The sequence below is a fragment of the Pavona decussata genome, unplaced genomic scaffold, assembly GCF_977016875.1.
Source record: "Pavona decussata unplaced genomic scaffold, jaPavDecu1.1 SCAFFOLD_112, whole genome shotgun sequence".
NCBI classification, from domain to species: Eukaryota; Metazoa; Cnidaria; class Anthozoa; order Scleractinia; family Agariciidae; genus Pavona; species Pavona decussata.
The window spans coordinates 450,001-475,491 of record NW_028145526.1 but is presented as its reverse complement, the minus strand read 5'-3'; the positions used below and the strand labels follow the sequence as shown (position 1 = coordinate 475,491).

At 38.3% G+C, this 25,491-nt stretch overlaps 1 protein-coding gene and 2 long non-coding RNA genes across 3 annotated transcripts; 1 reads left to right on the top strand and 2 right to left on the bottom strand.

The window, feature by feature from the left end:
* Nucleotides 1-3,884: 3,884 nt before the first annotated feature.
* On the top strand, nt 3,885-5,623 carry LOC146470676 (uncharacterized). Its single transcript, XM_085121708.1, has 2 exons — nt 3,885-5,042; nt 5,406-5,623. The coding sequence occupies exons 1-2, from the start codon at nt 4,867-4,869 to the stop codon at nt 5,611-5,613; spliced, it is 384 nt and encodes a 127-aa protein (XP_084977834.1). The 5' UTR covers nt 3,885-4,866; the 3' UTR covers nt 5,614-5,623.
* A 1,044-nt stretch (nt 5,624-6,667) lies between these two features.
* On the bottom strand, nt 6,668-7,459 carry LOC146470675 (uncharacterized). The gene is made up of 2 exons (XR_014866967.1): nt 7,324-7,459; nt 6,668-6,835 (listed from the first exon to the last, which is right to left on the bottom strand). It is a non-coding gene; the product is annotated as an uncharacterized LOC146470675 (long non-coding RNA).
* Nucleotides 7,460-17,379: 9,920 nt separating this feature from the next.
* Nucleotides 17,380-18,873, bottom strand: LOC146470674 (uncharacterized). Its single transcript, XR_014866981.1, has 2 exons — nt 18,738-18,873; nt 17,380-17,719 (listed from the first exon to the last, which is right to left on the bottom strand). It is a non-coding gene; the product is annotated as an uncharacterized LOC146470674 (long non-coding RNA).
* Nucleotides 18,874-25,491: the final 6,618 nt, after the last annotated feature.

Below are 25,491 nucleotides of genomic sequence, written 5' to 3'. Positions count from 1 at the left end.
TTTTGATCGTCATCATTGAAAAATAAAAACACATATAATATTGATATTACGAATACACTATATCTGTGTGATACAATGCAATGCTGTTTCTTGCCCTAGGTCCCTAAAACCCTTTACCTGGTCACCCTACTCAGTCATTCCGAAAGCGTCTTTTCTGGATGAAAATCACTGGCTGTACTAAATTAGGTGTCTTTCGTTCGCCTTCTTTGGAGAGTAGTAAACAAGAAAGATTATTTCGGACTATAATCTGATGAGCTTTAAATTATACGGTTTTCCCTGAAACTTGTTTTCACTAAATTGCCAATACCTTTTAGCTATTTGCAGGCACTGTAGAGCCGAACACTCAGGCTTACCGTTTTAATGAAAAACAAAGAGGCTATAGTTCAACTTTGGCCAGCCGACAGGACGGAAATATTCGATCCCGAGACAAGCCTTGGATTTCATCATCATCATCATCATCATCATCATCATCATCATCATCATCATCATCATCATCATCATCATCGTCGTCGTCATCATCTTTATCTAAACGTGGTATTACAATCATTTACATGTACAAGGAAAAAATAGTCTTCCTGTGAGCTGGCCTAATTAATATAACTGGGTGAAATTACGAACTCTTGCTTCGACAGGGATGTTGTTCCAGAGGACAGATCCTCTATCATCTATCTTCTATTGATGATAAACGCCTTTTCAAACCATCAGAATTCCTGACAATGCAGCAGATCACGTCTTCTTTTGATGAACTTATGACTAAGGTTCGTCACCAATTGATTACAGTTGTCGATAACATTCACGCCGCAAAAGGGGAGTTCAATTTCGACAAGGAAAGAGAAGCGATTTTTACCGAAAAACCTGGAGCACCCCATTGTTATTTTACCAATACAAAATCTGTGCATTGGTCAGTGACAATCCCTTAAGAAACGTGAAAATGGGTTGGTTGCAAATGATTTGCGAGAAGTTCGAACTGAAGAGCTTCATTACGGACCGGAGAAAGAAAGCCTCCTATAAAGATGCTCTCACTGACCTTGTCAAAGGCCGTTCGTGTGGTGGATACTCTGGAGCACACTAAGAAGACGTCACACTTAAACAGTGGCGCCCGTACGAGATTGAAAAGACCATCTCTTAGACAGAACATACCAGTCGTGACCCTTGTCCTTTGACACCATGCAGTGCGCCCTCCAGAAAATAAGATCTAAAAAATTTCAACTTTTTCCAGGTGCTAATGCGTCCTCAACTTAGGTGGAATTTCCTTTGATGAATTTGACCATTAAGCTACGTTAAGAGCCTTATTTCTCTGAAAGTAGATTCCATTACTTTCGAGCGAGCAATAGACGTTAGTGCGGATTCACGCCTACTAGACACGAAAGAGGAGTTTCCTCGTGCCAGAACTACCTATCTCTCTCGACTGCCTCTGAGAGGGAAGCAACCTGCATGCTATACCAAGACTGCAATTGTATTTTAAAGAGTTAACCTGAAAAGAATTTTTTTTTTCGTTCCATTCATGGTGAACGTCCTTATTGCATCTTTTCAACTTGATCGGCACGGTGAGGTGCCATGGCGAAAGACAACCTCACTCTCCTAAATAGATTAGCTTTTTGTTTGAGGATAGTATTGAGAAATACCACATCGAGGTTTCGAAAGTTCTTGATTTGTTGACTTTTCATTTAAGTTAATTTCGTTTTACTTTTTCTGTAATGTTATTGATAAGAATTCGGCAAAGACAACACAGGGTGGATATTGGGGGAGGAAAACTACACGATTTTCGTTTCAGTCACTCAAATATACCTTGACTTGCCCCAATTTTTCTTGTTGTAAAATTAATAATTATTTTCAGACTGTCATATTGACATGTTAATTCCTGTGGTTTTCGCGCGCTTGTGTATCACATTTCACTTGTCACGCAATGAAAATTATTTGTGTCGCACAAACTTTGAATCTTTAACTAGTATGCGGAATTTCAGAGAATTTTCAAGTCGAGAAACGGCTAATGTTTACATTTACGTCGATGCACGATTTTTTTAGTTTTTTTCTTACGGTGAACTTCGTTCGTAATATTTGAAGCAAATTTTGCTTTTAGGTCACGCATCCGCCCTCTGACATTTGACACGTCGTTTGGTCATATATGAAGTCTTTGGACAATCGTGACACGAAAAAAATTATAATACAAATAAAAAAGAACGCGACCCAGAACTTAACTCGGTGCCTCACGGCCAGAGTAATTACGCGGGATGCCCTGAAGGGGCATACCGTGTCTAAAAACGGGTCGATTTCTTTTTTTTTTTTTTCTTTTTTTTTTTTTCTTCCTCGTAGCTACAAATCGGTACATTAATTTATTCATTAAACTCACCCCTCTCCTACTCGGGGTGTATTGTTCTGATTGTCTTCAACAGAAGCAGCCCAATCAAAATCCATTCTTGTCGCTTACATCGCGAGGGAGGGGAACCACTCACCCCTACCTGTGTGACGTCAACGCATCATTTGATCTATTTATAAAAAACAGATTAAATTTGACGCTATATTGTTAACATGTTCTGGACTCAAGTGTGCCGTTTTCAAACGGAAATTTCACCATTTTGAAGCGGTAAATCGAAAGAATAACTTCTAAGAAGCACCCGACATTTAAAACGGTGGAAATTGGTGAGTTCCTGGCGAAGGAATCGTGCTTTGTTTGATAGTCTTAGACCACGACGCAAGACTGAAAAGAGGTCATTGAGAAGCTTATGTTATCGTAATGGAATTTCAAAAATTTCCAGTGAAAGTCTGGGTCGCGTTATACAAGGGAAACAACGTAACGCGATCGTCGTGACTCAAACTATTCCATTAGCAAGGATAGATTTATCAATCGGCGAAGCATACAGTTGGAATAAATGAATCAGCCCCAGCATCACGCGTAATGCCAGTGTAGCAGGCATCTTGTTTATTCATTAAACTCACCCCTCTCCTACTCGGGGTGTATTGTTCTGATTGTCTTCAACAGAAGCAGCCCAATCAAAATCCATTCTTGTCGCTTACATCGCGAGGGAGGGGACCCACTCACCCCTACCTGTGTGACGTCAACGCAACATTTGATCTATTTATAAAAAACAGATTAAATTTGGCGCCATATTGTTAACATGTTCTGGACTCAAGTGTGCCGTTTTCAAACGCAAATTTCACCATTTTGAAGCGGTGAATCGAAAGAATAACTTCTGAGAAGCACCCGACATTAAAAACGGTGGAAATTGGTGAGTTCCTGGCGAAGAAATCGTGCTTTGTTTGACAGTCTTAGACCACGACGCGAGACTGAAAAGAGGTCATTGAGAAGCTTATGTTATCGTAATGGAATTTCAAAAATTTCCAGTGAAAGTCTGGGTCGCGTAATATAATACAAGGGAAACAACGTACCGCAATCGTCGTGACTCAAACTATTCCATTAGCAAGGATAGATTTATCAATCGGAGAAGCATACAGTTGGAATAAATGAATCAGCCCCAGCATCACGCGTAATGCCAGTGTAGCAGGCATCTTGTTAGACACTAACTTAGGGAAGACAATTAAATGTTATAATAACTTACTTAAAATTGTTTTACAAGTGTATTATCCTTAGCGCTACGTTACTTTATAAAACGGAAATAACAATACTTGACAGAGCGAACAGAACTAAATGTTTGTAAGAAATGCCACTTTTTTGTATATATCTATCTTGTTCGCCTGGTTATCACAAATGTATACATTCACCAAACTGAAACTATTTCGGCCTATAATGGTAAAATGCTTTAGGGCTAAACCCGCATCGGGCAGAATGGCCAGACACTTACGCAAATTAATGAGCCATGGCGGCAGAGTATTCAAGCGTGAAAGTTGAATGACGGCGCCGCAATTCAGGCTCGCTAAAACCGCCATTTCGCAGTAAGAAAACGTACTTTTCTTCAGATGATAGAACGGCTTTTTTTAGTTGACGGTTCATTCTGTCATTTTAGCCAAAAATCAAGTAAAAATACCGAGAACAAGTTGTAGACTTTTCACTTTGAAAACTGTGCTTTTTACGGTTCTGTTAGTATGGGAAAGGACCCTTGTTATATTCAAAAGTTCATTTTCTCCAAAAGTAGGCAAGAATCTTCTGATGATAGATCGGATTATCGAAGACATGACTATTACCTAGACAAGGACCGTTTTTTCTCCGAAATTAGAGATAAAAAAAGTGTAGACTTTTACGACTGAAAATTCAAGATTCAAAATTCACGGGTGTTCTCGAGCCAAGCCATTGTCTTCGTATACACAATAGTTGCTACGAACAAACAATGCGTGGCACAAGTCCATTGAAAAAATGCATTCGTCCGTTAAATACAGCCAATGAGTTGTTAATGATCAGCTGCTAAGCTGCCCACGCGCGAAATTTGAATACTTAGAGCACTTCTATCTCGGGTTCACGAAGTCACGGAATGATTGCTTGTCAAAAGATGGCCGATGAAAGGGTAAACGATCTGGTCCAGGAGCTCTTTTCAGAGCTCACAGAATCCCTGGTCCAGCCTTAACTCGTACACGTGGTTCCACCGGCATTCGTTGATGGAAAAGATGAAAGCTACTGCCTCCAAATCAACGGGAATGTTCTGTGGGAATGGAGGATTCTGGAGGGCAATTCAAAGAAGCTCTTTGCCGTCCTGAAAAAGAACTTACAGCCAAATGACTATTCTCTAGAGAAGTCTGCCTTCGATCGGGTCTCCCTGTTATTAAACACGAGAACAAGAACTTTCGTGAACAAAATCAAAGAGGAGAGAAATGGAAAACGGTGACGAACCAAGAAAGCCGAGACGTGGTTAAAAATGTAAATTTACCCTGTGGAGATCTCACAATCGCCTTACGATATCTTCGCGGAAATGAGAAATGAACACGAGATTCTTGAAAAAAACATTCCATCACCTTAACGCTACTGTAGAAGAGAAAGCGGCCAAATTATACGAGCAAATGCGAGACGCTCAAACTGGAAGCTACCGACATAAAGGCAGACCCTTCAGTGACGTTAGCAACAAGCAACAACAACGGCATCTGCAGGAAATTCAGTAAGTTTAACATGATTTTAAGTTCTTATTTTGTCTAGAAGTTTACAATCAGATAGATAAATATGAAGCAATAGGCAGTAATTCACTTTTATTACGATCCATACACAATTTGCACTATGGTTACCAAGGCAAAAGGCTAATGAAATCACTGTTCTATCTTCACGTTGATACACATTAATGACGCGCTGATTAGTATAAATACACAAGGCGTACAAAATGACTACATATCTACTAAATTCCATTCCATAACAAGGCGAAATGTGCCAAGCAGCTACATTACTTAGAGCAAGGCTAACCTGTTGTATGGTGCCTGTACTCAACAACAATTAAAAGAGTAACAATTCCCTTTATTATGATACACAGGAAAAAGACTAAGGAAGCCCTCTGGTTTGCTGACACTTATGGCCTTATGCCAGAGTCCCTTGTGTTGTGTGATGACAATGGTCAGACACACAGAGTGGTCATCAATGGCTCTTCGCCCTCCACCGTTGCCACCTCCTCCTCCTCAGAAGGTAACTCAGCGTGCTCTTTGACATCACTCCATTACATGTACGATAACAAATTTAAATAATTTCACAAGTAATTAATGCCTTCTTTCATCCCTTGCCAGGAGACACTGTGGAAAGAAGCATGGATGTTAATTTAGACCAAACTGAGAACACAACTGCAAAGGGTAAGCCAGAAATTCAAAATATGGCTGAATATTAAAAAAAAAAAAAAAAGATAATTCTCAGAAACAATGTATAATAATATACCTGACAAAACCTCTAAGTTCGAAAGATGGAGTGGTATTGTAGTAAACAAAACCTTAGTTTATATTTTTCGATGTTATAAATAAACTGCCATGGATTACAGCGTAACAGTTGTTTACTTGGGACGAGCCGGGGAAGGGGGATGCGATTATAATCAAACAATACTGATATCTCCGTTGCTGGTAGCTGGTACAAGTTTCCATTATTTCAGTTCCAGCAACTTACACTTTCAAAGATCACTACTACCTCTCCTAAAGCAGCTTTTATAAACGGAAAAAGTTTAAACTGTGTTTGACTAAACAGCTTTTAAACATGTTCAACCCTTGGTGTGAACGGGGGATAAGTCTTATCGATGATGTGAAATATGATTTGTGATGTTTTTGTTTTGTTAAATGTTATAAATTATTGTTAGAACGCTGTTTTGTTTTCAATAAAGCTTTTGTATATATAACAAAAATATCAAGCAAATACCTAAACATTGGCGAACAAATTGTGGTCATTCTCAACACAATGGGTTACCATAGCAACAGTTTAACCTGTTGAAAACACCGCTAATTTCATCTTCGAGTGGTTGTAACTTAAAAACAACCTCAGTGACCCCCGTTTAGAACTGTGGTCAGCTTGTTTAGATACAACGTTCTGCAAAGTTAAAAAAAAAAAGAATTTAGAGAGGAGGTTTGGAACCACCTTAATTTTTTTTTGCCAACAAGCAGGTAAGACCGCGCCTATTAGTCAGTAAAGCCAAAACTTAGCGAGCCTTCAAATTAGCTGTTAAATACTAGATACAATGTTCAACATATTCGGTTCATTTTATTTTTTTGTACTTTACATTTTCTTACGCCCTAAAATTTTAACAATTCGTTAATTAACTAGTTTGCTAGCATTTAACATCATCATGATTTCATTAATGTCCAAACTGCCGGAATATTGCTCTTTGTTTTTTATCTTCGTATTGCCATCCAAGATTCATTAGTCTAGTTCTATTCTTTCACAATCCAAAGTTCTTGTTGCAGCACAAAAGTCTCTGGCTGTTCTTTCAAACTGTAATAAGGAAAGAAGATAAAACTATTATGAGTAAAAGTACTACGACAGTTAAATGTGAAAGCTCCCATACTGCATTTCGATTCCTTAGTTGACAGTCAATCATCTGGTAATTCTTCAGCTATAAGATGATTGGTTCAATTAGTTGACCACGAGCGCGTAAAATGCCAGGAGCAGGCACACTGGACAATAACTTGCCAGCAAGCTATCGGGTTAACAACTCCGACTCCGAATCCGTCGTTACTGAAAATCACCTTTCATGTAAACTGGCAACAAACTTGAATTCACTCATTTTTTTGGGTACTATTTTCAATACCCTTAAAACAAGAGATCATAACACTCATTATGCAGAGTTTTGAAGTATTAATTGATGACTTTTCTTTTTCAGCAAACGCATCAACACAGAAACAAACTGAATTTTCAATGCAATTCTTTCATTTTTGTCCTCTTTTTGTTTCATTTTGTCTATTTATCCCAGAGGTACAAACCTTTCTCTGCAGTTCCCTTTTCCCCCCTGGGGGCAATGTTCCACCAAACCCCTCGCTGTTTTGAACAAAGGTGCTGAACAGCAACAAAGCGGATATTAAAACCAACGCTGTAATCTTCATTTCACCGTCAACTCAGTTTACTTGCTGTTAAACTATGGTTTCACTCGCTGTGTCTCCTTGTTTATAAAGATCCCTCGAGGATTTTTAAAGTGTTTGATAACGAATCATTGAGAATCACGTGGGCTTCATCGTCAAGAGTAAACCATTTATCTACTTATTCGTGTCACTTCATACTAATTATAAAGTCAAAAAGCGAATTAAATTTTTGTCTTCCGCAGGAACATACATATGCTCAATGCTCAAATTCATATCGTTTGAAAGTTAATGAGGTTCTATTTCCAACCGTCGAAGGATTTATTTTGGGGAGAAATTCAAATGCTCGAACGTAAAGGTCTCTTTTTGAAACTGACGTATGTCGTTTGGGGGAATCCTTAACTTGGTCACCGGCCTGAGTTGAAGATGGAAGTTAAGGTTTCGACTACATAAGATATCCCTATTTTCTGTAACCAATCAGAGTCCTTGAAAACCGAGTTCATTTTTATGGCTTTTTCATCAACTGAGAGAAGTCAAGGTATTAGAGAGCAGATGGGATTTTGCCTAAAATATTAATGGCCCTATCACTCAGGATGTGTGGTAAAATTGACCTTTTTAACTCTTGACAGAAGTACCTCACTAACGCTTGATAAACGATTCCCTAAATGATTAGGCCTGGTTACAGGTTTACAATTTCGCCTTAATTTGTCAAAGCAGCATTAAAATATTAACTGTTTGACAAAGATAAAGTGTAGCTCAAAAAGAAAAAGAAAAAAAATCGATGATAAATAGTCCGTATACCAACTCATGTCTTGTACTAGTATAAATAAAGTTAATAAAGTTAATTAAATTAATCTCGTTTTTTAAAAATGCATGGATCCGAGTAAGAAAAAAGGGATTTGTTGTCTTCAGTGCTGCCTTGTCACGGTGGCCCTTGCAAACGCAGTTATTTACTGGTTTTCACTTTCTGTCTGCATTTTTTATGTCCTATATGTTTACCTTCTTTTACAAAACTTGCTCAAAAGCCCTACAAACTATATGCCTGTGTCATTGACTGAAAACAAATACATCTAGTATCGATTCACCAGGCTTTGAAACATAACCACAACCTCTTTTCACACAAAACCGATATTTTTTTCACAACCTTACTGATGAATGTAGAAGATTATGAGTAATTTCTTCAAAACTATCTGTCGCATAAATAAAATCAGGAGCCATAATCAGGGATGGAGAACGTAACCAGGATGCCATTTTGACTTCTGGGCTTCTCTTTCCCTTTCCCTCCCCCACTTCCCCCGTTCACCCGAAAAGCTTATACTCCAGGCCAACGATGACCACTCTTTTTTTTTTTTATCTAATTACGGTAAAAGAAAAAACAGATCAAAAAGCCGTCTCGTTTATCGCCTAAGGTCTAAACTGACGCTAATTAAGACCTCGAGGTGCTCTTTAAAGAGTTCCGTAGTTCAATCAAACACTCCTTAAAAGTCACCAAAATGTTTTCAACATTCAAAGACTTCCCCACACCGGAAGATGTCTGAAGATTCTGCGTTGCCCACTGTTGCCTCCTGTGTTTGCAATAACTGAAATGGCGCCATGGGGGTTTATTATTTTTCTGATTCGGGAGGCGATCATTAAACCCTGTTAAGAAACATTTGTTAATCAAACAAAAACCTAAGCTTAGTAGCAGGCCTTCTATTCAATCTCTTGCATGATTTCAGAATCTGCTCAGGGCTGAATATAAATATCTCGAAAACGGAAGGAATGTGGCTTGGAAGCCTAAAATGCAACTTAGGCAAACACGCCCCATCCCACATTGAATGGCCAGAAGAATATGTATCTGCGCTAGGTGTCGCCTTCGCTTACGACTCCACCACTAGTTACAAAGTCAATTTTGAAGAGAAGCTTGTGACGCTAAAGAACGTTTTCACTCAATGGACAACTAGGAACTTAACTCTCATAGAAAGAATTTGTATTGTTAAGACTCTTGCAATTTCTAAGTGTCTCCGAACTTCGCTTAAAAAGTTAACGATATTTGCTTCAAATTTATCTGGAACTTCAAGCCCGATAAGGTAAAAAGATGGTTAATATGGTTGATTTAACCATGTAGGATAAATCGCTTAAAACAGCTTGGGTCAAACGTTTACATGAAGCTGACGGAAGTAAATGGTGTTCCGTATTCTCCTCTATTATATCTTAATATGGGGGTCGATTTATCTTTGAATGTTATTTCGACACACACGATTTAAATTTGACCACACATGTGCTAAGGTTTTACAGAGATATACTGACTGTTTGGCAGGAATTGCACTCTAAGAACCCTTCCACGATTATGGAATATCAACATGAAACTATTTGGAGTTTCGTAAGAATAGACGGGAAACCTGTATTTTACGCGTCAAGGTACAGAAAAGGGGTTACTAAAATTTGCCATCTTCTAAACGAAAGCGGAAACTTTCTATCGAGATCCGATTTTCAACGAAAATATGGTTTGGCAGTGGACTTTCTAACTTATAATGGTCTCCTCTCTACGATCCCTAATATATGGAAAAATCAATTCTTAATTCAGAACCTCACTTCCGCAAACGTCACGGCCAAAATTGCGCACAAAATGTTTGTGCTGAAAATGCTTAAACCTCCGAATGTAGAAAGGATACTAGCCGAAAAAAATCTCACAGTTAAAGCTGTTTATGAGTTACCCTTCAAGGTCACAATGGAAAACAAACTTAGATGTTTTCAATATAAGGTGGTACATAACATTCTACCAACTAATAGCAAACTTTACAAAATGAAGCTGAGAACATCTCCGAGCTGTGATCGTTGTAATCACCCCCATGAAAATTTACTTCACCTTCTATATGAATGCCCCAGTACTCAAATTTTTTGGCAAATGGTAATCAGTTGGTGGAACGAAAAGAGATTGGAAAATGTCACCTTAAACGCCTAGCTCTCAATCATTATGTCATCATTGCAAAATATCACATCTTTCTTTCGTGGTTAAACAAAGCCACCCCCAGTTTTGAAAACTTCAGCTTGTTACTTAATGAAAAGATCCTTTGTAAACGCACAATTGCTTTTAAAAATAACACACTGAGGAAGTTCACAGCAAAATGGACAACACTATGCGCATGAGCTGCGATAAATATGTTCGTCTCGAGGGATGTGCCACTGCTATTTTATTTTCCTTTCTCATTTTTTATTTATGTCTTGCTTATTAGTTATAATTTCTCTCTCATGTATGTATACTAGCCCAGTTGAAAAACAATTTAAAGAAAGGTTAAAATTCTTTGTATTCTAGTTGTGTAAGTATCCGTAGTGTAAGTTATGTGGCTGACTGTATTGTATACAAGTAATTCAATAAAAATACAAGAGAGGAAGAAAAATATTATTAAAAAACAAATCAGGCTTTCTTAAGAAAGGCTTCTCTTTCCTTTTCCCTTTTCCTTTTCCTTTTTCTCCCAAAAAGCTTTATACTCTGGGTCAACGATGGCCGCTTTTTTTCAATACGGTAAAAAATAACAAAACAAACAACCGTCTCGGTTATGTCAATATGTTAGTCCCGTTCAAGCTGGTTTATGACAAGGCATGTCATTTCCCTGTTTTTACTTATTCATCCGTTCTAAAAGCGTCGCCTTAGAGTTCAAGTGCGTCGATAGAGTGTCACTTCCTTGTTCGAGGGGGCGCGCCAATATAAGTATGTTTGCTCTCATGTAGCCACTTATTCGAGGTTTTCCCGGGTCAAGTTCAACTCGAAAAAAGAGGATTTTGCTACTTGGAATCAAGTTGCGTGGCCATACAAAGGAAGAGGCAAAACAACAACCGGCTACATGGATGAACTTTCTTACCAGGAAAAAACAACACTAAAAAATTATACCAGCTTTTTCTCTCCTCACATTCGTAAACCCGCAGCCGGTTTCTCAGCTATAAACAAAGCTTATTAATTATTCCGGGATATATATATAGTGGAAGATGCATTTGGCTGTGACCGACACCGAGTTGAAACATTTGGATTGGTTTCAGGGTTTTAGTCAAGATACATACTTCAAAATGATAAGGTAAAAATTTCTTCTGTCATGATCTAAGCACATGCATGAAAACTTGTCGTTTGTCTCCTAGTAGTTTTGTTTCACCTCTTCAGTTCTTAAGTTCTGTCGGAGGCAATTTGCTAATTATTAGCTTATTTTGATGTTAAAGTGTTAGTTTGATGTTGAGGAAATCTTGTGAAGAAATAAAGACTTTTATTATTATTATTATTATTATTATTATTATTATTATTATTATTATTATTATTATTATTATTATTATTATTATTATTATTATTATTATTATTATTATATTATTATTATTATTTATCATGCGAACTTAAAAAAAGAAAGAGTTTGAAAACAGATAAGAACGTGTTTACAGCTTTATTGTCCTTTCGATGACCATAGAAATCAAAAGCTAATAAACGAATGATCTCAAGTCTTAAATACGTGTAATACTTCTTGAAGGCAGCAAGCTAACAGCCGTCACAAGAAGCAGTAAGCTTTTCGGCACAAATAAGTAATTGAGAAATTCACTTCTGACCGATGTTGAAAAATGTGACACTGATCTGTGAAAGAAATCTGCTCAATTTGGTAGCTTTTAGCTTGACTACGTATTAAATTTCTGCCAATGAACTGAATTCTTTGGAACCTTTCGCTCGGTAATCCCTAACTTGTTTAACCATTACCTGTTTTACAGGCACTCAGCTCGGCATTAAAAGTTTTTTATGCTAAACTATGTCCGGCTTATTACGTAAAACCATAAACTCGTAAAATGACAGTTTACAAAATTTGATGGAAGCGCCCAATATACATGCCAGTGACCGCGTAGAAAACCGGTGAGGGAAAAAGGCGGCATGAATTTGAGGAATAATTATACGAAATACGATACTTACGGAATGACTTAAAGAAATAAATTAACTGAAGAGTGCGCCTTTTTTGGCGCCAATTTTAATGTAAGAGTATTAGCTTTCTCGATGTTGCGAAAAATGCAACAGATGGACTGATTAGAAAATACAAGCCTGCAGCTGGGATAGATCATGTCTGATGGATGGTTAGGAAGAGGTGATGGTGAAGAAATCTATGAATACTGTTTATCAGTTCTCACATTCAAGTAAACGTACATGACTTGAGTACACGTCAAGACACATAACTTACTTCAGAACGGCGGGAGCAAGCTGAGAATTTCCTAGTATATAGTTCCTTCCTTTAATACCTAAACACGTCCTAAAGATTGGCTGATTGAACGCCTGAGGTTTCTCCGTAATTTTGAAAAACATTGTAGACGTTGAGCGGCCTATCCTCGGACAGGTAGTCCCTATTCTCGGACACGTACGATTGTTCGCAGATGGTTAATCACCTTTTCTGGGAAAAAATATCCCCTTCATCATGTTAATATATGTCTCGTTAAAGAAAAAACGAAGTAATATTAAAAGTACATGTTACCTTTTCCCGACTTAAAAGCATTTTAAAGTCAGTTTGGGTGAGGCCTTAAAGCGCTGAAACATTATATTGTGGCAAGAGACTATGGGGGTCTATAGTCACCGGTCCCACGGCGCCTTCGCCGGCCGGGTAATTTTTTTTTTTTTTTTTTTTTTTTTATCACGTATCGCATTTGTTACCTAATTCAAGATTATTATCCCAGAATTTTATTTAATAGATATATAACGAGCTATAGTTGTGTCAACGTCCGATAAAATATGTGGCTCGTGAGGAAAAATACTCCGCTACCCTCCCCCAAGGGTCAATGAAACTTACAACTTACAACTTGACCTGTGACCTACCAGCCGAAAGCGCTTTCTTCGCCCGGCGTTTACATTTCCTGAGGAGTTTCAAATGACAAAATATTTATGGCCAATTTTTTAATTAAAGGGAGTAAATATTCCTCGATGGAATGTTTAACAAATTTTGCCACTTTTGGAAATTGCATTTGTAAGTTATTCCGGCTCACTGTCAGCTTTTAGGCCCGGGGGGGGGGGGGGGTGGAATTACCATATGAAAAAGACGGGGATGCTCGTCGTCTCGCTTAGGGGTGTAAATTTTGGATTTTGGTCTCGCTTAGGGTGTTCCGGGCAAAGCGCCAATATTTTAAGCCGCCAAGGTCTCGTTTAGGGTTCCGTGAAGAAACACAGAATTACGCGAAGAGAAACAGAAGTCAAATTTTCTTTTTAACTTGTTTTGTTTACCGCATTAGGGGTCAAAATTTGCTTAAGCCACGCCCAGATCGGTCTCCTTTAGGGGTCACAAAAAGCTTGAGCCACGCCCAGATGGTCTCCTTTAGGGGTTAATTCAAAATTTCCGACGAGCATCCCCGTTTGTTCCATATGGGAATCCCCCCCCCGGGCTTTTAGGCCCTAAAAGAGAAGTTGGGAAGTTTCCTCGCTATCATTTTCTATGAAACTGTTGCGTTTGGGCTTCGCTTTGTCCGACAAGTTGAGACCCGACGGCTATGCCATGCTGATGAGCCCCAACAAGGGCGAAACAGCTGTCCATGGCTGCCACTGCCCGGGTGATATGGTTGTGCGCATGCGTACGGTATTGGCCATACCACGGGGATGGTACGTGTGTCTCAATGCTGTTAAGTGTAGTTTTATCAGACGCTCTGAACATTTAACGGTGTACAAATTGTAACGAATAAAAATTTGTAATAAACTCATGGGAAAAATAGATCCTGTTTTTTCGCACCTTAGCATTTTCAGCGAACCTAATTTACTCATAATCCCTTGACTGCAAACATTCCTAGATTTCTTTACCCTAACAAGCAATCAGATATGTTTTATCACGGCCTTGTATTTTCTAATCCTCATTCTGTTGTCTAGTTGTTTTAAAATATTCAGCTTGGAGAGTCCACAACATATAAAATTATAAAATTGGCGCGAAAACAGGACGCGGTCTGCAGTTAATTTATTTGTTTAAGTCATTCCGCAAGTATCGTATTTCGCATAATTGTGCCATGCCGCAGGGCGCAGGTCATGCCACTTGCCATTCCGCAAACTCATGCTTCCTTTTACCCTCACCGCGTTTTTTTTTTTTTTTTTTTTTTCTTTTTTTTTTTTGACTTCTGGGCTCCCTTCTCTTTCGCTTTACCTCCCCCACTTCCCACGTTCATCCAAAAAGCTTTATATCAAAAAGAAACTATCTGGAACAACCGTTTCGTAAGAATAGACGAAAAGACCTGTGTTTTACGCATCATGGTACAGAAAAGGGGTTACTAAAGTTTACCATCTTCGAAACGAAAGCGAAAACTTTCTATCGAGATCCGATTTTCAACGAACATATGATTTGGCAGTGGACTTTCTAACTTATAATGGTCTCCTCTCGGCGATCCCTAATCTATGGAAAAAAAATCAATTCTTAATTCAGAACCTCTCAATAACAGTGGTGAACACAACCTCACCTCCGCGAACGTCACGGCCAAAAATGCGCGCAAAATGTTTGTGCTGAGAATGCTTAAACCTCCGAATGTAGAAAGGATACTAGCCGAAAAAAATCTCACAGTTAAAGCTATTTATGAGCTACCCTTCAAGGTCACAATAGAAAACAAACTTAGATGTTTTCAATATAAGGTGGTGCATAACATTCTACCAACTAATAGCAAACTTTACAAAATGAAGCTGAGAACATCTCCGAGCTGTGATTGTTTAAATCACCCCCATGAAAATTTACTTCACCTTCTATATGAATGCCCCAGTACTCCAATTTTTTGGCTAATGGTAATCCGTTGGTGGAACGAGAAGAGATGGGAAAATGTCCCCTTAAACGCTACATATATTCTATATGGTTATAAGCCTGTGTTAAATATTTGTCTAGCTCTCAATCATTATGTCATCATTGCAAAATATCACATCTTCCTTTCGTGGTTAAACAAAGCTTCCCCCAGTTTTGAAAACTTCAGCTTGTTACTTAATGAAAAGATCCTTTGTGAACGCGCAATTGCTTTTAAAAATAACACACTGAGGAAGTTCACAGCAAATTGGACAGCACTATGCGCATGAGCTGCGATAAATATGTTCGTCTCGAGGGATGTGCCACTGCTATTTTATTTTCCTTTTTCATTTTTTATTTATGTCTTGCTTATTAGTTATAATTTCTCTCTCTTGTATGTATACCAGCCCTGTTGAAAAGCAATTAAAGAAAGGTAAAAGTTCTTTGTATTCAAGTTGTGTAAGTATCCGTAGTGTAAGTTATGTGGCTGACTGTATTGTATACAAATAATTCAATAAAAATACAAGAGAGGATAAAAACTAGAATATTATTTAGAAAAAAAGTCAGGCTTTCTTAAGAAAGGTTTCTCTTTCCTTTTCCCTCCCTTCCACCTTTCTCCCGAAAAGCTTTACACTCCGGGTCAACGATGGCCGCTTTTTTTTAATACGGTAAAAAATAACAAAACAAACAACCGTCTCGGTTATGTCAATATGTTAGTCCCGTTCAAGCTGGTTTAAGACAAAGCATGTCATTTCCCTGTTTTTACTTATTCATCCGTTCTGAAAGCGTCGCCTTAGAGCTCAAGTGCGTCGATGGAGTGTCACTTCCTTGTTCGAGGGGGCGCACCAATATAAGTATGTTTGCTCTCATGTAGCCACTTATTCGAGGGAAACAATTTTTCGATCAAATTCTACAACTTTAATGCGTTGGGAAGTTGAATGGCGAGAGGTTATAGTTTTTCCGTTTGTTTTTTTAGCGGAAGTTGAATTTTATCAGGAGCCATAATCAGTGATGGAGACCGTAAGCGCGGGGTTGCGATTGTTGTACCAAAAAATCTACTTTGAAATAAATAAACTGCCATGCCAGATTAACAGTTGTATGATTGGGACAAGCCGGGGGGGATTACCATCAACCATTACTGATATCTCCATTTTTTGGTAGCTTGTACAGGTTTCCATCATTTCAGTTCCAGCAACTTAATCTTTTACGGATCACTACTACCACTCTTTGATACAACAATCCTGTATGTGTGGAGTACGAGGAAGCTGACAGACTTTTATTTTAGTTTGAGATAGGTTATATATCATTAAGTTTCGTGTAAACTTAAAGCCCTATCCACACCAACAAAACATGCTAACCAGGTTTAAAAAAATGAAAAGTGGTAACAGAAAGCTCAACCACATTGGCTTTGACATAGGATTCAAGTAACCTGAAAGCCGTTTTCACGCCGCTTAAAATCGGTTTAATGGAGATATCTCGTTCGCGTTTCAAGCAATACAAAAACCCTATGCTCAAAACACAAATCAATGTTTTGGGGTGTTTCGTAAATTTTTTGGTGATTTTAAGGTATATTTGGGAGGAGATAGTTTTTCTCAAAAGAGTAGTTAAATTTGGAGAAATACGAAATAGTTAAGATTTGATGTAGTTTAAAAATTAGAATTTGTAGTTAAAAAATGATATATGGACACCCCAAACAGTCCAGGCCCTACCAACCTGGTGTGCGCTTGGGTTGGGGGCAACTGTCTGTTGGTGTTCCAAAAATGTGCTAAATCTGTAGTCGACAAATATCCGAAAGCAGCTTTTATAAAGGAAACCATTTTAAACTGTGTTTGACTAAACAGCTTTTAAATGTGTTTAAGCCTTGGTGTGAACGGGGCATTAGTCTTATCGATAATGTCAAATATGATTTGCGATGTTTTTGGTTAGTTAAATGTTGTAAATTAATGTTAGAACGGTCTTTGTTTTCAATAATGCTTTTGTATATATATAAAAAAAAATCAAGCAAATGCCTAAACATTGGCGAACAAATTGTGGTCATTTTCAACATAATAGGTTACCATAGCAACAGTTTAACCTGTTGAAAACACCGCTAATTTTATTTTTCAGTGCTAGTAACTCATAAACGAGCTCGGTGACCCCCATTTAGAACAGTAATCGCCTCCTTTAAATACAAAGTTCTGTAAAGTTTAAAAATATATAGGGAAGAGGTTTGGAACCACCTTAAATTTTCCCAAAATTTTTTTTTGGCAGCTAGCAGGCAAGGCCGCCTAGTAAAGCTAAAATTTAGCGAGCTTTCAAATTAGCTATAAAATGATGGACACAATGTTCAATACATTCCGTTCATTTTATTTTTTTATACTTTACATTTTCTTACTCTCTAAAATTTTCACAATCCATTAATTAACTAGTTTGTTAGCATTAAGCATCATCATAATTTCGTCAATGTCCAAACTGCCGGAATATGGCTCTTTGTTTTTTATCTTCGTGTTGCCATCCAAGAATCATCCGTCTAGTTCTATTCTTTCACAATCCAAAGTTCTTCCTGCAGCACAAATGTGTCTGGCTGTTCTTTTCAACTATAATAGGGAAAGAAGATAAAACTATTATGAGTAAAAGTACTGCATTTCGATTCCTTAGTTGACAGTCAATCATTTGGTAATTCTTCAGCTATAAGCTGATTGGTTCAATTAGTTGACCACGACCGCATACAATCGCGCGATGGTCAAGTTTCGAACCCGACCCCCCCCCCCCCCCCCCTCCCCTTCCCCGCCACTGACACGTCCGAGAGCTTCCTTGCAGGCTAACTACTAGACAAATGACGGCGAATTTAATTCAGTAGAATAAATCTGACATACCATATCTGCCAGCGATTTTATACGGAGATCGGCGAAAATCCTCATCAAAGCAGCGGCGCAACTGTCGCGTAACAAAACAAATCTGGCGATTTCAATCGGCTGTTGTGTCGTTAGCTTAAAAGCTGTATTTTCAAACGACCAAGTCGGAGTCGTAATCGGCAGAAACGTAGAGTGGAGTTACGATCTAGTGCAAATCAAACAACGACTGCGCTTATGATTCCGTCTCTTATAATCCAGTGAAGACCAGCTTGTCGGAGTCTCAAGTAGAAGCGGAACAAAAAGTCACTCACAATGCCTGAGGAACGACTCGGCATTGTGATTGGTTTATTCTTCCGCTTCTGCTTGTGACTCCTACAAGCTGGTCTTCACTGCATTGTAAGAGACGGAATCATAAGCACCATCGCAAGAAAGTGGAAACTTAGCTTCTGATTCTTGCGTCTCCGATTTCGTCAAGCTCCCAATTCCGCTAACGACTCCGTTGTTTGGTTTTTACTCGGCCGTAGGTGATCATACGACTCCGCTAACGACTCCGACTCCGTATCCGTCCTTACTGAAAATCACCCTTTCATGTAAACTCGAAAACAAAACTTGAATTCACCTAAATATTTAGGTTCTATTTTCAATACCCTTAAAACAAGAGTTCGTAACATTCATTATGCAGTGTTTTGAAGTATCATTTTTGTCCTATTTTTTTTTTTTTTTTTGTTTCATTTTGTCTATTTATCCCAGAGGTACAAACCTTTCTCTGCCGTCCCTTATTCCCCGGGGGCAATGTTCCACCAAACCCATCGCTGTTTTGAACAAAGGTGCTGAACAGCAACAAAGCCGATATTAAAACCAACGCTGTAATCTTCATTTCACCGTCAACTCAGTTTACTTGCTGTTAAACTATGGTTTCACTCGCTGTGTCTTCTTGTTTATAAAGATCCCTCGAGGATATTTAAAGTGTTTGATAACAAAACACTTGGGCTTCGTCGTCAAGAGTAAACCATTTATCTACTTATTTGTGTCACTTCATACTAATTATAAAGTCAAAAGGCGAATTAAATTTTGTCTTCCGCAGGAACATACATATACTCAATGCTCAAATTGATATCATTTGAATGTTAATGAAGTTCTATTTCCAACCGTCGAAGGATTTTATTTGTGGAGAAATTCCAATGTTCGAGCGTAAAGGTCTCTTTTTGAAAGTGTCGTATGTCGTTTGGGAGAAACCTTAACTTGGTCACTCCTGAGCTTAAGATGGAAGTTAAGGTTTCGATAACATAAGATATCCCTATTTTTTTCTGTAACCAATCAGAGTCCTTGAAAACCGAGTTCATTTTCATGGCTTTTTCATCAACTTAGAGAAGTCAACGTATTGAAGAGCAGATGGTATTTTTCCTAAAACATTAATGGCCTTAACACTCAAGATGTGTGGTAAAATTGACGTTTTTAACTCTTGACAGAAATACCTCACTAACCATTAAAAAAATGTTAATAGGCTCCATTTTCGTTTCGCTTGATAAACGAATCCCTTAATGGAATTAGGTCCTGTCAGAGGTTTACAATTTCCCCTCAATTCGTCAAAGCATTATTAAAATATCAACTGTTTGACAAAGGTAAAGTGTAGCTCAAAAAAGGAAAAATTAAAAAAACAATCGATGATAAATAGTTCATATATTAACTCATGACTTGTGCTTGTACAAATAAAGTTTCAGACAGTGGTTTAAAATTAAATTAATCTCATTTCTTAAAAAATGCATGGATCCGAGTTAGGAAAAAGGGATTTGTTGTCTTCAGTGTTGTCTTGTCGCGGTGGCCCTTGAAAACGCAGTTAATTACTGGTTTTCACTTACTGACTGCATTTTTTATGTCCCACATGTTCAACTTCTTTTACAAAACTTGCTCAAAAGCCCTACAAACTATCGGCCTGTGCCATTGACTGAAAAATACATCTAGTATTTATTCACCATGGCCAGGCTTTGAAACATAAGTCCACCTCTTTTCACACAAACCGATATATTTTACAACCTTACTGATGAATGTAGAAGATTATGATTAATTTCTTCAAAGCTATCTGTCGCATAAATAAAATCAGGAGCCATAGTCAGGGATGGAGAGCGTAACCAGGATGCCATTATGACTTCTGTGCTTGCTTCTCTTTCCCTTTCCCTGCCCCACTTCCCCCGTTCACCCGAAAAGCTTTATACTCCAGGCCAACGATGACCACTCTTTTTTTTATCAAATTACGGTAAAAAAAAATAACAGATCAAAAAGCCGTCTCGTTTATCGCCCAAGGTCTAAACTGACGGTAATTAACTCCTCGAGGTCTTTAAACAGTTCCGTAGTTCAATCAAACACTCTTGAAAGTCACCAAAATGTTTTCACCATTCAAAGACTTCCCCTCACAGGAACATGTCTGAAGATTCTGCATTGCCCACTGTTGCCTCCAGCGTTTGCAATAATTGAAGACGTTTCTAACCTTAGTATCAGGCATTCTATTCAGTCTCCTGCATGATTTCGGAATCTGCTCAGGGCTGAAAATAAATATCTAGAAAACGGAAGGAATGTGGCTTTGAAACCTAAAATGCAACTTAGGCAAACACGCCCCATTCCACATTGCATGGCCAGAAGAATATGTATTTGCGCTAGGTATCGCCTTCGCCTATGACTCCACCACAAGTTACAAAATCGATTTTGAAGAGAAGCTTGTGACGCTAAAGAACGTTTTAAATCAATGGACAACTAGGAAGTTAACACTCATAGGAAGAATTTGTATTGTTAAGACTCTTGCAATTTCTAAGTTAGTTTAAAATACGTCTGTTTTTACAGAGCCTCCGAACTTTGCTGAAAAAGTTAACGACATTTGCTTCAAATTTATCTGGAACTTCAAGCAAAAACAAGACAAAAATACTTCCTGTGGATAAAGGCGGTCTTAATATGGTTGATTTCACCATATTGGATAAATCGCTTAAAGCAGCTTGGGTCAAACGTTTACATGAAGCTGATGGTAGTAAATGGTGTTCCGTATTCTCCTCTATTATATCGTAATATAGGGGTCTATTTATCTTTGAATGTAAATTCGACACACGATTTAAAATTGACCACACATGTGCTAAGGATTTACAGAGATATACTGACTGTTTGGCGGGAATTGCACTCTAACAACCCTTTTACGATTATGGAATTTCAACATGAAACTATTTGAAACAACCGTTTCGTAAGAATAGACGGGAAACCTATGTTTTACGCGTCATGGTACAGAAAATGGGTTACTAAAATTGGCAATCTGCTAAACGAAAGCGAAAACTTTCTATCAAGATCCGATTTTCAACGAAAATATGGTTTGGCAGTGGACTTTCTAACTTATAATGGTCTCCTCTCTGCGATCCCTAATCTATGGAAAAAATCAATTCTTAATTCAGAACCTCTTAATAATAGTGGTGAACACAGCCTCACTTCCGCGAACGTTACGGCCAAAATTGCGCACAAAATGTTTGTGCTGAGAATGCTTGAACCTCCAAATGTAGAAAGGATACTAGCCGAAAAAAATCTCACATTTAAAGCTATTTATGAGTTACCTTTCAAGGTCAAAATGGAAAACAAACTTAGATGTTTTCAATATAAGGTGATACATAACATTCTACCAACTAATAGCAAACTTTACAAAATGAAGCTGAGAACATCTCCGAGCTGTGATCGTTGTAATCACCCCCATGAAAATTTACTTCACCTTCTATATGAATGCCCCAGTACTCAAATTTTTTGGCAAATGGTAATCAGTTGGTGGAACGAAAAGAGATGGGAAAATGTCACCTTAAACGCTACGGATATTCTATATGGTTATAAGCCTGTGTTAAATGTTTGTCTAGCTCTCAATCATTATGTCATCATTGCAAAATATCACATCTTTCTTTCGTGGTTAAACAAAGCCTCCCCCAGTTTTGAAAACTTCAGCTTGTTACTTAATGAAAAGATCCTTTGCGAACGCACAATTGCTTTTAAAAATAACACACTGAGGAAGTTCACAGCAAAATAGACAACACTATGCGCATGAGCTGCGATAAATATCAGTGTTCGTCTCGAGGGATGTGCTACTGCTATTTTATTTTCCTTTTTCATTTTTTATTTATGTCTTGCTTATTAGTTATAATTTCTCTCTCTCTTGTATGTATACTAGCCCTGTTGAAAAACAATGTAACGAAAGGTAAAAGTTCTTTGTATTCTAGTTGTGTAAGTTTTGGCAAATGGTAATCAGTTGGTGGAACGAAAAGAGATGGGAAAATGTCACCTTAAACGCTACGGATATTCTATATGGTTATAAGCCTGAATTAAATATTTGTCTAGCTTTCAATCATGATGTCATCATTGCAAAATATCACATCTTTCTTTCGTGGTTAAACAAAGCTCCTCCCCCCCACCCCAGTTTTGAAAATTTCAGCTTGTTACTTAATGAAAAGATCCTCTGTGAACGCACAATTGCCTTTAAAAATAACACACTGAGGAAGTTCAGAGCAAAATGGACAAGACTATCCGCGTGAGCTGCGATAAATATGTTCGTCTCGAGGGATGTGCCACTCTTACTTTATTTTCCTTTTTCATTTTTTGTTTATGTCTTGCTTTTTAGTTATAATTTCTCTCTCTTGTATTTATACTAGTCCTGTTGAAAAACAATTTAAAGAAAGGTTAAAGTTCTTTGTATTCTAGTTGTGTAAGTATCCGTAGTGTAAGTTACGTGGCTGGCTGTATTGTATACAACTAATTCAATAAAAATACAAGAGAGGATTAAAAATATAATTTTAAAAAATCCGGCTTTCTGAAGAAACGCTTCTCTTTTCTTTTCCCTCCCTTTCCCCCTTCCCCTTTTCTCCCGAAAACCTTTATACTCAACGATGGCCGCTTTTTTTTAATACGTTAAAAAATAACAAAACAAAAAATCGTCTCGGTTATGTCAATATGTTAGTCCCGTTCAAGCTGGTTTAAGACAAAGCATCAGTGTCATTTTCCTGTTTTTACTGATTCATCCGTTCTAAAAGCGTCGCCTTAGAGTTCAAATGCGTCGATGGAGTGTCACTTCCTTGTTTGAGGGGGCGCACCAGTATAAGTATGTTTGCTTTCATGAAGCCACTTATTCGAGGGAAACAATTTTTCGAGCAAATTCTATAACTTAAATGTGATGGGAAGACGAATGTCGAGAGGTTATGGTTTTTCCGTTTATTTTTTTGCGGAAGTTGAATTTTATCAGTAGCCATAATCAGAGCCATAATCAGGGATGGAGACCGTAAGCGTGGGGTTGCGAGTGTTGTACCAAAAAATCTACTTTTAGAAAAAATTCCGCCACCCTTCACGTCATAAACCCGCGTCGATACACGATCTTTTCGCAAGTGCTTAACAAGTTGGGTAGTAACCGCGAGGATCTTCCTTCTTTTAGATCTTTTATATGCAGTTCAAAATATATGTTTCATATATTTATATTAATTTAATCTCATTATTTACAGGTATATACGAACTCACAATATGACCAGCGCCCAGTTGGCTTGATAGCTCAGTTGGTAGAGCACTGCACCGGCATCGCAGAGGTCACGGGTTCAAATCCCAAAGAAAGTCTAAACGGTTGTGGACAGTTATGATGCTGCAAAGCTGTTATGCAGTTTCACATTCTCCATATTGAGCTCTGTCAGCTTTCACTGCTTTCTTGCTCGTGTTCAACTCGAAAAAAGACGTTTTTGCTACTTGGAATCAAGTTTCGTGGAAATACAAAGGAAGAAACAAAACAACAACCGGCTACATGTATGAACTTTCTAACCAGGGAAAAAATACGCTAAAAATTATACCGGCTTTTTACCTTCTCACATTCGTAAATCCGCAGCCGGTTTCTCAGCTCTAAACAAAGCTTATTATATTACTGATGCCAGGATATAGTGGAGGATGCATTTGACTGTGACCGACACTGAGTTGAAACATTTGGATTGGTTTCAGGGTTTTAGTCAAGATACATACTTCAAAATGATAAGGTAAGAAGCTCTCCTGTCATGATCTAAGCTTAATATTTGTTTTCACTTCCGCGGACATGCATGAAAACTTGTCGGTTTGTCTGCTAGTAGTTTTGTTTCACCTCTTCAGTTCATTATTAACGTTCTGTCGGACGCATTTTGTGAATTATTAGCTTATTTTGATGTTAAAGTGTTAGTTTGATGTTGAGGAAATCATTTATCATGCGAACTTGAAAAAAAAGAAAGAGTTTGAAAACAGATAAGAACGTGTTTACAGCTTTTTTGTCCTTTCGATGACCATAGAAATTAACAGCTAATAAACGAATGATCTCAAGTCTTAAATACGTGTAATACTTCTTGAAAGCAGTAAGCTAACAGCCGTCACAAGAAGCAGTAAGCTTTTCGGCAAAAATAAGTAATCGAGAAATTCACTTCTGACCGATGTTGAAAAATTTGGCACTGATCTGTGAAAGAAATCTGCTCAAATTCGGCTGCTTTTATCTTGACTACGTAATTTCTACTAATACTAAACTGAATTCTTTGTTACTACGCAACCTTTTGCTCGGTAATCCCCAACTTGTTTAACCATTACCTGTTTTACAGGCACTTGGCATTAAAAGTTTTTATGCTAAACTATGTCCGGCTTATTACCGTTACCGTACCTTTTGTTCGCTAACACAGAACGCGAAGAACACTTTATTCTTCAGTTTTAATATCGTCCGCGTGCAACACACTCTTTCAATCTACTCTACTCACACGACCTCATGGCATGCCCAAATATGGAGCTACCATATTTGGGCACTATGTTTCACAACAGTCCGTTTCACTGCCCCCGTCCTAGATAATTATCCGTCCCGGATAAAGAAACATATAACAACAACTAAGAAAAAAAAGAGTTCAAAGTTCTTAACGAATTTCTCAACAACACTATGCCGTGCAGTTCCCTAAACATTTCATCTCGCCACAAAGTCACTCTATCTGAGAGGTCTTCTCCGAGTCCTGTCTGAACGCCTGACATTGTCCTGGCCTTCTCTATAGTGGTAAGGTTTCATCACTGGTAACGGGAACATTTTGTCTGAATCGGGGGGGTTTACGCCTTCTCCTCCGCGTACGACGGGATACTGCGTTGCTCCTAGTGGTGTCTTCTAGCGCCTCCTAAAGGGTAGATGCTCCTTCAGGTAGATCCGCACCCTTTCCTTCAGTGGTTCATTGAACCAATCCGCACAAGCATCTCCGCAGTACTGCCAAAGCCTATCTCTGTGCACATCCTTAGGCTTTGCCCGAGGGCCACGCTGAATCCTGTACAAAACATCATTTAGGCGTTCTACGACAACATACGGCCCTTCCCATGGCCGGCTCAGCTTTGGAGATTTTCCTTTCTCGCGTTGAGGGTTGTACAACCACACTATTCCGCCCTTACTGAAAGTAAAAGCTTCACTGCGGATGTCGTATCGTGTCTTCATTCCTTGGCTACCGGCCTGCTGTTGGTCTCGTGCAAAGTCATGAATAGTCGCTATC

Bases quoted from the DNA above. Each gene is read 5' to 3' on its own strand.
- LOC146470676 (XM_085121708.1), top strand. From the start codon at position 4,867: ATGAACACGAGATTCTTGAAAAAAACATTCCATCACCTTAACGCTACT. The intron at 5,043-5,405 runs GTAAGTTTAACA...TATGATACACAG, and splicing joins CGGCATCTGCAGGAAATTCA to GAAAAAGACTAAGGAAGCCC.